Source organism: Anolis sagrei, chromosome 1 (assembly GCF_037176765.1).
Source record: "Anolis sagrei isolate rAnoSag1 chromosome 1, rAnoSag1.mat, whole genome shotgun sequence".
NCBI classification, from domain to species: domain Eukaryota; kingdom Metazoa; phylum Chordata; class Lepidosauria; order Squamata; family Dactyloidae; genus Anolis; species Anolis sagrei.
Window position 1 is genome coordinate 26,870,735 of NC_090021.1, and position 13,648 is coordinate 26,884,382.

Consider the following 13,648-nt stretch of genomic DNA (forward strand, 5'->3'; position numbering starts at 1 on the left):
CCTGAGACATTTTTGTAAACAAAAGAAAAAAAATGGAGGATTGGGTATCATGGCCATTTTTTGTTCAACAAGGGTGAAATTGATTGCAAGGAGCCTTTCACATAGAGAAGCAGAACATGTCTAAGTGTTAGTAAACAGAAGTTAAGCCTGATCAAGTTATCACTCAAGCGTCTCCTTTAATCTTGAGGTCATCAGAACTCTCTCATACTAGTGTTAATCATCCTTAATTACCATTTTATGTCGTACATGTGGCCCGCTCATTGTGATTGATTTTTCATTGTATTAACTTGCATTGTTTTATTGTATTCCTATACTTTTTTATTGTGATGTTTGGTTTTATTTTGTTGTAATGTACTACTGGGCTCGGCCTCATGTAAGCTGCCCTGAGTCCCCTTTGGGGAGATGGTGGCGGGGTATAAATAAATATTATTATTATTATTATTATTATTATTATTTTACTACTACTACTACTACTACTACTACTACTACTTCGGTGGAAGCGGGACTTTCCCACATTTGTGGAAAGGAACATAAGGTTTTGGGTTTTTTTTTGGGGGGGGGGGTATTTTGGTGACATATGTCTGGAGAAAGTACCATTGAAGTTACCGTGAAGAAAGAATTTTCTCCACAACTTCTGTTCTTGTGGTAGGCCTAGACAACTTCCAGGGGAAGGAGGGCATATAAGTGTCCTGTCAACCCATTAGCAGCCACACTGCTACAGAGCTTAGTGCTGCTGTTACTAGAAAGGTTATTGTAATTATCACAATGGACTCTGAACTTGGTGGTAAGAAATTAGGTCAACTGCTTCCCTCCTTTCCTTCAGGAAAAAGCTGAAAATGTGGCTATGGGACCAGGCATTAGGATAGCAGGCAGATAAATGGTGACAATGCTATGGAAAATGGACTATGGACAGGCTTTGGACTAAGTGGTTGATAGCAGTACTCAGATTTAGATTTGGCCCACCAATTCAATTTGCACTATTTTTAATGGTTTTTAATTTAAATTAATTGTTTACCTATTAGGTAGCTGTTGTTTCATCTGTTTGTAATAGGGAGGGGGCATCAAATTGTTGCTGATTGTAAGCCACCCTGAGTCCCCCTTTGGGGGTAGAGAAGGGTGGGGTACAAATATTTGAAATAAATAAATCAGTACAACAGTTGCTTGCAGTACAGGTTCTACACTGGAGAATGTTCCTTGTCCATGGCTTACTGTCAGTTACAGATAATGGATATTGCTGCACGCAAGGGGCTGCCCTACAGCATTCTGGAACATAGGAAAACAGCTACTGCCTGTCATGATGATGGGTAACATTGCACAGCTCTGGCATTGAACAGTTATGTTGCCTCAGCAGTGTGAAGCTGCACTTTTTGATGGGTTGCTAACTCCCCTCTCCTCCTGCTATGCTGCTGCCATTTTGTGTCCCCCCCCCCTTTTTAAAAAGTGATAGAGGGAAAAAACCCACCACCCGATATATTTTCAACCCCTCCCCTCAATGGGGAGGGATAGATGCCACCAAAGAATCCACAAAGTCCTTGGACTTTATTGTACAGAGATAAGTCCCCAGGACTGTGGAGTAATCGAGCTATTGATGGGTAAAGTGTGCAATGCTGCCTGTCATTATGATGGGAGGCAGCCAGCCAGTAGCCCCTGACAACTTTCAGGGAAGTGGCAGTCTAGCAACACAGTAGCAGGATCATCAAAGGTGATGTTTCTGCTATTGTGTCAGTTCACCACCTCCATTCAATAACGTCCTACCTCTGAAGGGAAACTGAATGTGAAAAAGACCTTTGTGCATGACTGCATCCATATTTTATTGCCACAAGCAACATTTTGGCAGTAGTAAATGGCAGCAACATAAAAATGGTCTTGGAAGCTGAAGGTAGCCGAGTGTCTTGCTGTGCCTCACAGTGCTTTACCTAGGCAAACATTTTACATAACTACCTCCACACCAACAGATCTGAGGACTTATACTCTATACAAAGGAGAGTTAGACAAGACCTTTGTATGTGGCTAAAAATGTAAAGGGTATGAATAACATTGGAACTGGAAGACAGCAACATGGGAGAGCCTATGAGCCTATGTGCAGATGCAGATTACATGTTCCTGTGACCAGACACCATAAAATTATACTGACTCATATGCAGTTGCCTAACCTGGGTATCTGTCTGAATGTTCACAGATCTGCTGACTCTTCAAGCATTTAGATCATAATCTAAATGAGGGATGGGGAACAGCAGCTCCCACAGTCCTTCACCATTGCCCATGACAGCTAAGTGCTGATTAGAATGGCAGTATTTTGTGTATACTATAGAGATGGCTAAAGCTTAATTTGGTACTTTCACAGTTTATGAATGATGTATTAGTTTAGCAACATACTGCTAGTGAACTATTATGCAACCTTCCCCACCAAATGGGGAAAAAAGGAAAAGAAAACTACTAACCAAAGTCAAGAGATATAATAGCATCTCCTGGTGTTGGTGCCAACTGTGCAAGTTCTTCTGGTTCTTCCTTCAGTTTGGTGAACAAGAAATCACTCTTATCTGTCACTGGGACACCATTGTCATACACTGAATTCATTGCCATCATGCGAGGCTTGAACAGTGATTCTGTTTGATCCATGGAGAACACGATATCATTGTTCTCGATTTCACTAAACAGAAAAATTAGGCGCTTTAGATTACTTAAATAGAAATCAATCTTGAATTAACAAATTATCAGTTAGAGTCAGCCCTCCACTTTCACTGGGGTAAGTAGCACATAATGCGTGGTGAAAAATACCAATAAAAAACCCCCATAATTTTGTTTAACCGAGAGCCCACTTCTCAAGGAATTGCTAAGTCCTCCAGCACAGCTGTGTGATCGACCAGAAATGACTACAGAAACACATTGGAGGGCCTAGAGTTTCCTAGGGAGGACATTTAAATCAAAGTCATGAATAATCAAATCTGTAATAGCCAAACAACTGTAATAGATTAAAAAGAATTTTTAAAAAACCCAAACTACTATCTGACTTTGGCAATCAGAACACCACAACTTCTCTTTGAATAAATAGAAAATGCGATGCATCGAACTCTGTTTTAGTTGGTTTATTTACTAGATTAACAGAATGGAACTTTATAATCACAATAAACAGGATTAAACTGAAATCTATGCACTTGTCTACAGCTGAAGAGCATTGTTTATGTTCTTTTTCTATCAAATGGTCACATTCAAGAAAATATTTTCACATTCTTCTGGGAACAGCAGATGACTAGTGAAAAGCCAATGTAAGAGTTGTGATCAGATACTCAGATACTGTTGGCTCAAAATCCCCATAATTCCTGATCATGAACTATGATGGTTGAAGTTGATGGATGCTGGAGCCCAAAAACATCTGAGGGACCACAATGTATTCAACTCTGACTGAAACAGGTCTGTATTTTGAGAAGCTTATATGCCAAAACTCCAAGGCGAAATCACACAACTAGGAATGGGTTCTAGGGAATTACACAAGAATGCTGGATTATCTCTTTGCTATGGCAATCCTCATTCAACAAACAGTCTTGTAGAATTCCAGCTGTTTTACCTCAGAACATAGTTGACACAGATGATACACTGAGGCTGCAGGTTGCGTGTATTGTAAATGACTGTTCCTTGAGTCTCCAGCCACACATATCCACCATGTTTTGCAAGCATGCGGTACTGTCCAGTGACGACTTGACCTTTTGCACACACTGGAGATGAGGGAAACATAACAAACAGGAGCAACTGTATGTAAATATTGACTCAAACAGCATGCATTAAACAAGGCTGACACAAATAGCATTTTCCATGGGCCAAAGCTTTAGTATTTCAGAGCAATAGGAGAAAGTTGTCTTGTAATAGATATGTTAGTTTTTAAGTTTCCACAAGACTCTTGCTTAATTTTTGTGACAACACAATAGGGTGGCCACTCCTCTACCTACTTTCATCCAAAACTGGATGACTGGATGGACTGGATGGATGGCCCACGAGGTCTCTGTGATTTTATGATTCTATAATATTATGACTGTCATGGATTAGGTTAATCAAAAGGGATAGTAGTTGTGGAAATTACTGTTAAAATTGTAAAACTAATTAATATGAATCCTGTACTTCAAAAATCTCTGAAGCTTGATTCCAAAACTCCTTAATCTAAAGTTACTTTCCATATTCACCAACCATTTATGCACATTTTCTAGCTAATGTTTTAGTTCGCCTTATACAAGTCCCTTGGCTTATGATACTGTTAAAGAAACATTGAATAGGAAGCACAGCTTTTCTAGCACCCAGAAATGACTGCGCTACGCCTTTGGCTTATGTGCAATCTCCAAGGTACTTCTGTCATTGTCTTGTATTTACTGTCCTTCTCAGTATCTCTCTATTGCTGTCACAAAAAGATTTTAAAACAATAATTATCCTGCTCTAATTTATTGTAGAAGATTATCTTTTGATTACCAGATTACTTGCATGCAGACACAGGAGGGCAGGAGATCAAAGGTCTTGTCTTAAGATCATTTGAGCAAATGGATTCTGGAGTGCCTGTGAATTACTATTACATTCACTTCCTAATAATCAACTTATCAGTAAAGAGTCATAATGAGAGTTGCCTGTTAAATTACCACAAAGCTTTTTGCTACTTTAATCTGTTTTTAAAAGAACAATAAATCACATTATGTTCTGTTCTAACAAAGAGTGATTGCACCCTTCTTTCCAAGTTGTATTGGGAGAGATTGATGTTATAAGAAAACAGTTATCAACATTTGGATCAGCTACAGAATGGGACAGTTATATTGTGAAAAAAAGGAATGCATAATCAAAAGAGAGCAAAAGGGGATACTGCTTTGCATAATATTTGCATGTGCTAGTTTATATGTGTTCCAGCATTTCAGGGACAATCATTAACCACCATTAATGGTCCTTTAGAGGACCAGTATCTATCTCTTAGTATGCTCCGTTGTTGCCCATATTGTGCATCAGTCTCAACTAAAATTGAGAGGGCGTGCCTCAACTGATTGACCATCCAAATAAACTACTCTTTGTGAATAAATAAAATTCAGTTTCTGTTTGCTAACACAATTCATAAAAATGGTTGGATGGATTTCCACCAAATCTGAATGGGATGTTTGGGATCGTCTGATTTAACATGTCCCCAAAGTGAATGCCATATATGCCACACAGCCTATATATTTAAAATGTCAGCTTTAAATGCTTTACAAATGAAACATATTGATCAAAAGGCCCTGTAAAGACATTCATTTGGCTTTTCATTGAGATGAACAACAGCATTTAGAGAGAACAGGAACAGATCTGAATGATTCTTGAAGGTGTAGAGCTTTCCAAGGTCTGGGATTATACTAGAACATTAATTATGGAACATAATTAATTGCTTAGTATAATAATTCTATAGCACATTATCAGGACACGTTAAGCAGTAAGACAAAGACATCATCTTTCACGCCATGGTTACAAGGATTAATACGTACATGCCAACTCTGTCAAATTTAATCCTTTTCTAGTCTCTGATGACTTACCAATTAAGTCTTGCAAACTGTATAGAATTTTTATATTTAAAGCCAAAAATGCAAACAATACTGTAGCTTATTTAAGAACAATGCCATGAGCCAATAGACAAGACAACAAAACAAGAGTTCAGTAATGGAGCAAGCTCTAACTGTAAGAAGAGCAGCTGTATTTGTAAACATTTTAGCTGTTATTATTTATTTATTTATTTATTTATTTATTTATAATAAATAAATAAATAAATAAATAAGCTGTTATTATTATTTCTTCCATTTCCCTTTTAATTTTTAAATTTCTGTAATTAAAAAATCCAGCTGAAAACAATTACCTTACATTTTCCAGGGTTTGAGAAAATAGTGTTGAGAAACTAGTATAGGAAGCAGTTTAGAATAAATCGGGGCATTTGATACACTTAGGGTACAAAAAGAGAGACCCAAAAACCAGGACCTGTATCAGTTTTACTGGAGGTGTCCAAATAATGCCTCCAGTAAAACCAAATTAATTTGGATCAAATCAGGGTTTCCCTTCCTGAAAGGGCCAGGTCTAATGGGGTATTGGGTCTGTGGGGACTCACTACTGGGGTGAGTCCCCATTGCCATCTCACACCAAAGGCACTCACCCCTTTCCCCAAGCCTCAAAATAACCCCTAGAAATAAAATAAAATTTACCAGGCCACCATTACATCCCTTCTCTTGCTCTTCTGATGCAAGGAAATGATGTGCCAGGAGATGGAGAGGGTGAGGGGGGAATTTTCTCCTCAATGTCCCATCCTGTCCCGTCTCCTGGTATGTCATTTCCTCGCACCAGGAGAGCGTGAGGAGGAATGTAAGTTGTATTTTATTTCTAGGGTTATGGGGGGGGGGGGGGCTTTGAGATGGCATGTAGACACTGTCCCTGGGAAAACACGGGTTTGGGGGCACTTGTGGGGCTTAAACCCACGCTGAAGTGTATGGCTCTTGTTGTCTCTTCCAACTCTATGATTCCATAAAAGCTATGGGACACATTGCTATGTTAAGGCTACCATGCGGTTGGAACCTTCCTTCCCTAATGACATACTAATACTAATTAGATATACTAATAATGAATAAATGTGTCCATTTTGCTTGTTTCTGAAGATAATCACAAGTGCACCAAATGATGTAGAGTCCACTTTCTAAAAATTATGAAGCAGTCTTCCCTTCTCTGGTACACTTCAGTGTTATAAACTCCATAATATGTAACCCACTCGCTATGCTAGCTAGAATTTGTAAAGAATTGTAGGCAAAAAATGTCTGAAGTATTGTTAAATATTTGTTGTTGTTGTTGTGTGCCTTCAAGTCATTTCCAATGTATGGTGACCCCTCAGAGTTTTTCTGGAGCTGAGAATGTGTGACTCACCCCAGGTCTCCCAGTGAGTTTCCATAACTGAGCAAGAATTGAGCCCTGGTCACTTGAGTTATTGTCCAACACGTAAACCACTATCATGCTGGCTCCCTGGCCAAGTGTATCACATGGGGTTTATCTTCTTATTGCTCTGCCCTAAAAATCTTCTGGGGAACATAAAGTATTTTTATAGTTTACCCTGTTTAGTACAAATGCCTTGTTCTTTAGCACAAATTTCCACAACAGAAGAGACTGAATGGGGTGAGGATGTGGGCTGTGCAGCATTTGGCCATTCTGCTGGGTGACAATACACAGCCACAAAGAGATTAGCCGCTATTTTTAGACAGTGTGCAACATGTTAAGGTGACAAACAATAGAAAAGGAACTGAGAGGGCAGACTGAGGGGGAAAGAATAGAAATAAAAATAGACCAGTGCCTGTTTTGAAAGTCTTTTCTGTCCGGTCTGAAGTTGTGAGACTCAAACGTGACATTTTCTTCATATCTGATTATTCTTTTGCCCAGATGTCTGCCCTAACATATATATTTATTTATTGACAATATTTATTTATTTGATGCATTTATATCCCACACCAAGTCAATATCAGTTGGAAATAAGTTTCAGGTTGATAAATCCATATAGAGGCTTCCCAAAGCACTGAACCATACTTCCAAAATAGTTTGGATCTGGATAGTTGCTATAAAACATGAAATAGTTCCCATAAAACCCAGAATGGGTCTGTCAGCTTAGAATAATGGAGTCACCATATGCCTCTGCTTTCAGGGGTCTTCCAAGTATCACAAGGTGTCACACATGGCTTCTTTCCTCGTATATTATCTTCACAACAATCGTATGAAGTAGGTCAGTTCGTGTCTAGCTCCAAGTGACACAATCTTTTTCACAGTTTGATGGGAGCTAGACCATGGATTCCACAAATCCCAGCCCACTATTAGTCCACCCTGTTCACAAAAGGATCCAGTTGTTATGAATTGCTTTATTCAGTTGGGTACCGTGCACCACATATTTTAAAAATAACTTCATTAAATGTTGGCTATTTGGTCCCTATGAAGTTTTGCAAAACTTGCAGCGTCCTTCATAGACTGCTGGGTAGGGTCACCAACTCCTTCTTCCAATTTTGCAATAATGCAGCTCTAAGATCTGACAAGAAATCGCCTGGCCCTAAATTCTGCTGTTCTGTTTCAAAACTTTTAATTTCTTTTCTATGTTGCCATTAGGCACTCTCTCTCTCCCCCCCCCTCTCTTTTTTTTTTTACTTTCACCTCCTTACTTTCACCTCTTGTTGTTCACAGGAGGGCAAATGCCCAAATATTTATAGTGTCTGTTCATATACAGTATATGCTTATACACATAATTAGATATACAGATGACTGAACAGAAACATATGTACTGAATTCTGATTCCTGAGTATTAATGTTTGAAAAGTTTACTTTTTAGACTACAGTTCCCAGAATTGGCCACTCTGGATGGGTTTTTTTTTTAGAGTTATAGTCACTTCATTATTTTTAAATAATAATAATAATAAATATGAAAATCGAGTGCAATATAATTAATACAGTATCGATACCAGGGGTGGGGAAATTGTCCCTGAGTCCCCGAGTGCCTCAATTCCCACCCCCCAACAAAGCCCCAACAAAATCAGGTGATTTTTCTAGAAAATGGCACCCAAAACACACCAAATGTGGGCAAATGTTCAAAAATGCCCCACCGACCTAGAACCCTCATCCCTTCAACTACTTTATGTGTGTGAAAATCAGTTACTCATATTGCTCACCATATTAAACTACAACAAAAATTCCTGGCAAATTGGGAATGTAAAGATTTGCTTATTTCATTCTTGAATGCAAAAATGAATAGTTTACAAAGTTTTTCTTTGTTGGCTAGAATCTTGAGTGTTCTGCAGAATTTTCAACAATATTTCACACTTTGGGATTTTTGTTGTTTTTGGCAAAAATTAGTTTATGCAAAAACATTTTAGCATAGAGAATAATGTACTTTGGGCAAAACACAGTTTTAATGCATATTTTTGTGCATAAAAACATGTTAACGCAATTTTTTAACTAAAAAGTCCATGAACACAAAAATTCTCAAAATGGTTATTGAACTTCTGAATTAGATTTTTCAAGTGTCAAGACATTCTCTCTGAGGACAAGAAAAGTTACAAATACTCTTTACAACCCTGTGCCAAATAAATAGTGCCTCTTACTATGACTTACAGTTCTGATGGCTTTTTGTCATATTCTCGGAGTCTAGTGCATGGTAGAATTCATATGCAGATCGGCCAAGCAGCTCATCAGGATGATATCCCACTAATTCAGTTATCCTTGATTTTCAGAGAGAAAAAGATTTTCATTAGATGTTGGATTTTGAACATTCCTCACACCTTTCATTTCATAATATTTCATTTCCTCAAGTTAAATAAATAAATTACAAAAAATAACCCAGCTATTTGTGATATTAGGAATAAAGGTGGCCAATGTGTGTGACAGATATAGCTAGTCATATCCACAAACATCCACTCTCTAAGTATCTCAACAACCAGAAGCTGTACACGTCTATAGTTTGGTCTAAATTGAAACCACTTGAAATTTTTAGTCAGATATGCCACAATCCCTTTTGTCTTCTGAGTCTTCATAAATGCTGAGCTTCTTGTTATTTGACGGAGCAATCTTTTCTCAACCTGATGCCTTCTAGATTATTGGTCTACAACTTCCATCATCCAAAACCCTCATGTTGGTCTCAACATTAAGTTGGCAAATGTAAAGTTGGAATGGGACCCCATTCATACATTTGTATACTTAAGCACAGAATCCCAGACATTAATGACTTTCTAATATATAAGTAAAAGAAAAAGTTTTAATCATGAATTTTAAAATGATTTCTTGTGTTCACTATATTTTACTCTTTGTTCTCTGTATTTTAATATATGGACTTGTAGAAATATGATTTAATATGCATATTTTATAATGTTTATGATGATTATTTGTTTTTGGCTATGTTATAACCCACCTTGAGCCACAAGGCAGGGCAGGTAAGAAACAAAATTATTATTCTTGTTTTATTATTACTATCATTATTATTATTACATTGCTGGGTGACTAGTTGATTAAATACTGGATTTAATGGGCAAATTACCAAACTTGACATGTCAGCACTTTCTTATCACTTTTGGCATAATACATTTTCATTCCTCACCTACCAAGTATTGAGTAACTGAAGAACAGGCATGCTTAAACTGGGCAGAACTCTATTCTACATTTCACATAAAACAGATACTGCTTACTATAGCTCAATAAAGCTTTGACAGATTTGGAAGTTGAACCTAGCAGTAGGAATATGTTAAGGCTGTTTGGAATTGAGAAAGTTGAAGTCCAAAACACTGGACGCCCAAGTTTGCCCATGTCTGTTATATATCAAGTCAAATCAAGATTTATTCGATGCTTATATCAAGTCAAATCAAGATTTATTCGATCATAGGTCTTTCACATATCAAAATGTATAAAGTTGCAAATAATAAGTGTTGGAAGTGTAAAGTCCATGAAGGCACCTACTACCATATATGATGGACCTGCAGAAAAGTTAAAACAGTATGGAGACAAATTCATGGGGTAATCCAAGAACTTAAAATAAGAATAAATTTCTAGTCAGACTTACATTACTAGGACTGTTGTACGATAAAATAAAAAAGAAACACAAAGGAATACTGTAGTACATGATAACAGTAGTGAAAATTTCATATGCTCAAAAATGGAAAACCACAGAGCTACCAACTCTATGCATGGTAAATATGTGGGAAATATAGTATAGTCTCAATTATACAACATAAACGGGCTGGCAGAATGTTATTGGAAATAGAAATCATTGAGATATTTATTATTTAATGTTGAAATAAGCAGAAGTAAATTACTGGCGGGACATAAGTTGGAAGAAAAAAAACTAAATTATAGAGAAACCAAAAAAAGAAAAAAAGAAAAAAGGAAAGCAAGAAATCCACTTTCAAAATCAATTCATGTATATAGGTAAAGGTTTGCCCTTGACATTAAGTCTAGTTGAGTCAGACTCTGTGGGGTTGGTGTTCATCTCCACTTCTAAGCTGAAGAGCTGGCATTGTCCATAGATGCCTCCTAGGTCATGTGGTTGTCGTTACTTTCCCACTGAAGTGGGATCTATTCACATTTGCATGTTTTTGAACTGCAAGGTTGGAGGAAACTGGGGCTAACAGTAAGAGCTCATTCCATCCCGTGGATTTGAATCACCGACCTTCCAGTTGGCAAGTTCAGCAGCTCAGCGGTTTAACCCGCTGCATCACCGCAGCCCTCTATTCATGTATATATTTGTAGTTTAGACTTATAGGTAATTAGAATAGAGGTGTATGCTGTGTAGTTTGATACGTAATTGTTGTTGTGTATATCTGTTTTTATGTATGCATAAGAATTGTTGTTTTATATTGGGCCTTTTCTTCTATTAAGAATTTATTTTTTTAAAAGGAAATGGTTACTAAGAATGAGCTCACTGCTTCTGGTATTTCCCTTATTAAGAGAACACTTTAAACAAATACTAGACCAGGTCTTAAAAGTGGGTCTCCCTGTCCTTTGAGAGTCAGCTGCTGTACTTATGCAATAATGTTTCCTAAGCTAAATTCCATGAAGATTTTCACACAGAGACTTTGCTATTTACGTCACCAGTATACAAGTGCTGAGTTACAAACAAATAGTGAAGATTTGGGCCGGAAAAACACAATTGTTTACAAATGTACTGACTGCCAAGATTTTTTTAAAAAAATCCATTAAATCTATGATAAAATCTACTATATCCAAATGACTGCTGTACATTGCTTTTAAGAGAGAGGCTTCATTTTTCTCAGTCCTCTTTCTCAGCATTTCAGGATAACCTTGTTACATTTTGTATAGTTTTGATCATATCTAAGCCAAGAGTTCATCTTGTATCGTCTGCTGTATAACGTAATTGGATGACACTTTTGTAAAAAAAAAAAAAGAGAAGAAAAACCCCTCCAAAGCCAAGAGGCTACGATGCACGTGTGTGTCCCCACGTCCGACCGCACCCCCCTTTGAACGGCATCATTCCCAGTTGACATTAACCTTCTACAGCCAGGAAATACAACCCTAGAACAAACACACACAGCCTCCTCTGCTTCCAAGCACGTAATTGCCATTATCACTAATGATGGCAACACTCTATTCTCACAAGGATGCTGACTTCTGTGCAACATTGGAACAGTCTGGCTCTTCCTTCTCCTCCCTATCCATTTCACACAGATTTTAATTTTTTTTAAAGAGGCAAGCTAGAAGTACAGCAGAAAAAAGCAAGAAATCAGACCATTTCCCCCCAAAAAGGTTTCGTGTTGTACCTGCTGTTTTCGAGATTCACACTTAAGGGACTAATTAGTCATGATAATACGAGGCTTGGGTCTCAAGACACAGATATTCTGCTTGGCTTAAACTGGAGCAGAAGAGGCATATAACATGGATCATCAGTAGGAATGAAACAAGACATTTGAGGCATCAGTTGTAGCCTGCCTCAAATCTCCAGGATCTACCTCTCCTTGGGGTTTGAGGCAGGGTACAACAGATGCCTCAAATGTCTTGTTCCAAGTCTACTGACAATCAATTTTATATTCCTCTTCTGCTCCAGTTTAAGACAAGCAGAATAATGATACCTTGTTTCCCTGAAAATAAGACATACCCGTAAAATAAGCCATAGCAGGATTTCTAAGCATTTGTGCAACATAAACCATACCCCGAAAATAAGACATAGTGATAGTCGTGACAGGTCCTTGTCATTCTGTGCGTGCTGCAAGCTGAAGCATAGAGGGAGACATAGAAAGTGCAAGTAAAAGTCTCCTCAATGAAGTGAGGAGCAGGATGCTCTGCTTTTAGGTATTGTGTGTCCTCAGGGGGAAGAAGTAAAGCTGTGGCTGCCATTTTACCAGATCTGTGGGTCTCTCTCAACCCTCAGAAATACCAGTAAAGCTGCTGCTCCCTAGCGCTGACCAGCAACAGTCTGTGGGTCTCTCTCACCCCAAACAAAGACCAGGGGATAGGGGAAAACCTTCAGCAAGCAGTCTGCTACTGAGCTCAGAGAGATCAGCCCATAAATGCAGATTGTTGTACCATACAAGACATTCCCTGAAAATAAGCCATAGTCTTCTTGAGGAAAAAATAAATATAAGACAGTGTCTTGTTTTGGGGGAATAGTAATAGTAACAATAAGAATAAGAATATAATAACAACTATTATTATGCATGTTTCACCCCATTCTGACTATAGGAATCAATGGGCTGATGGATCTTATTTCTACACTACTGATACAATTTCATTTTCTACTCGGAATTGAGAGAATATTCAAAAAAATTGTTTAAACGGTCAAAAAAGTTTGAATGTTGAGAAACTTTGGACTCATGAGATTCTTCACACTTACCATGTAAATAATTTGCATGTGGTTGTTTTGCACAAGGAACAGCATTTTGCGGTCAGATAAAATGTTGTTTACTGTGCAGAAAATGCTGCAGTTACAGCATTACCCTGTGCAAAATTCACACATAGGTGATTTCCATAGAAAGCATCCTGTTTTGCATAGAAAATGCTGCTTTATGTGCAATATGACTATGCATAATTTTTGCACAGAATAAATCTTTTCACAATGAAAACTCCAAGATTTTAAGAGACTTTCCCACAGCTGGAAAAAAGTTGCTAAAATTACCAGTGGCTTGTATTTCCCAAAAAAGGAAAT

The 13,648-nt window shown here is 37.7% G+C and overlaps 1 protein-coding gene across 1 annotated transcript in view; it reads right to left on the minus strand.

Moving 5' to 3' along the window:
* EPAS1 (endothelial PAS domain protein 1) overlaps positions 1 to 13,648 on the minus strand; it is a 121,541-nt gene that overhangs the window by 16,015 nt on the left and 91,878 nt on the right. Inside the window, exons 7-9 of the mRNA XM_060754405.2 lie at positions 9,115 to 9,221; positions 3,566 to 3,713; positions 2,442 to 2,650 (exon numbers count right to left, since the gene is read on the minus strand). Coding sequence (XP_060610388.2) covers positions 2,442 to 2,650; positions 3,566 to 3,713; positions 9,115 to 9,221 — 464 coding nt within the window. The remainder of the gene's footprint in view (positions 1 to 2,441; positions 2,651 to 3,565; positions 3,714 to 9,114; positions 9,222 to 13,648) is intronic.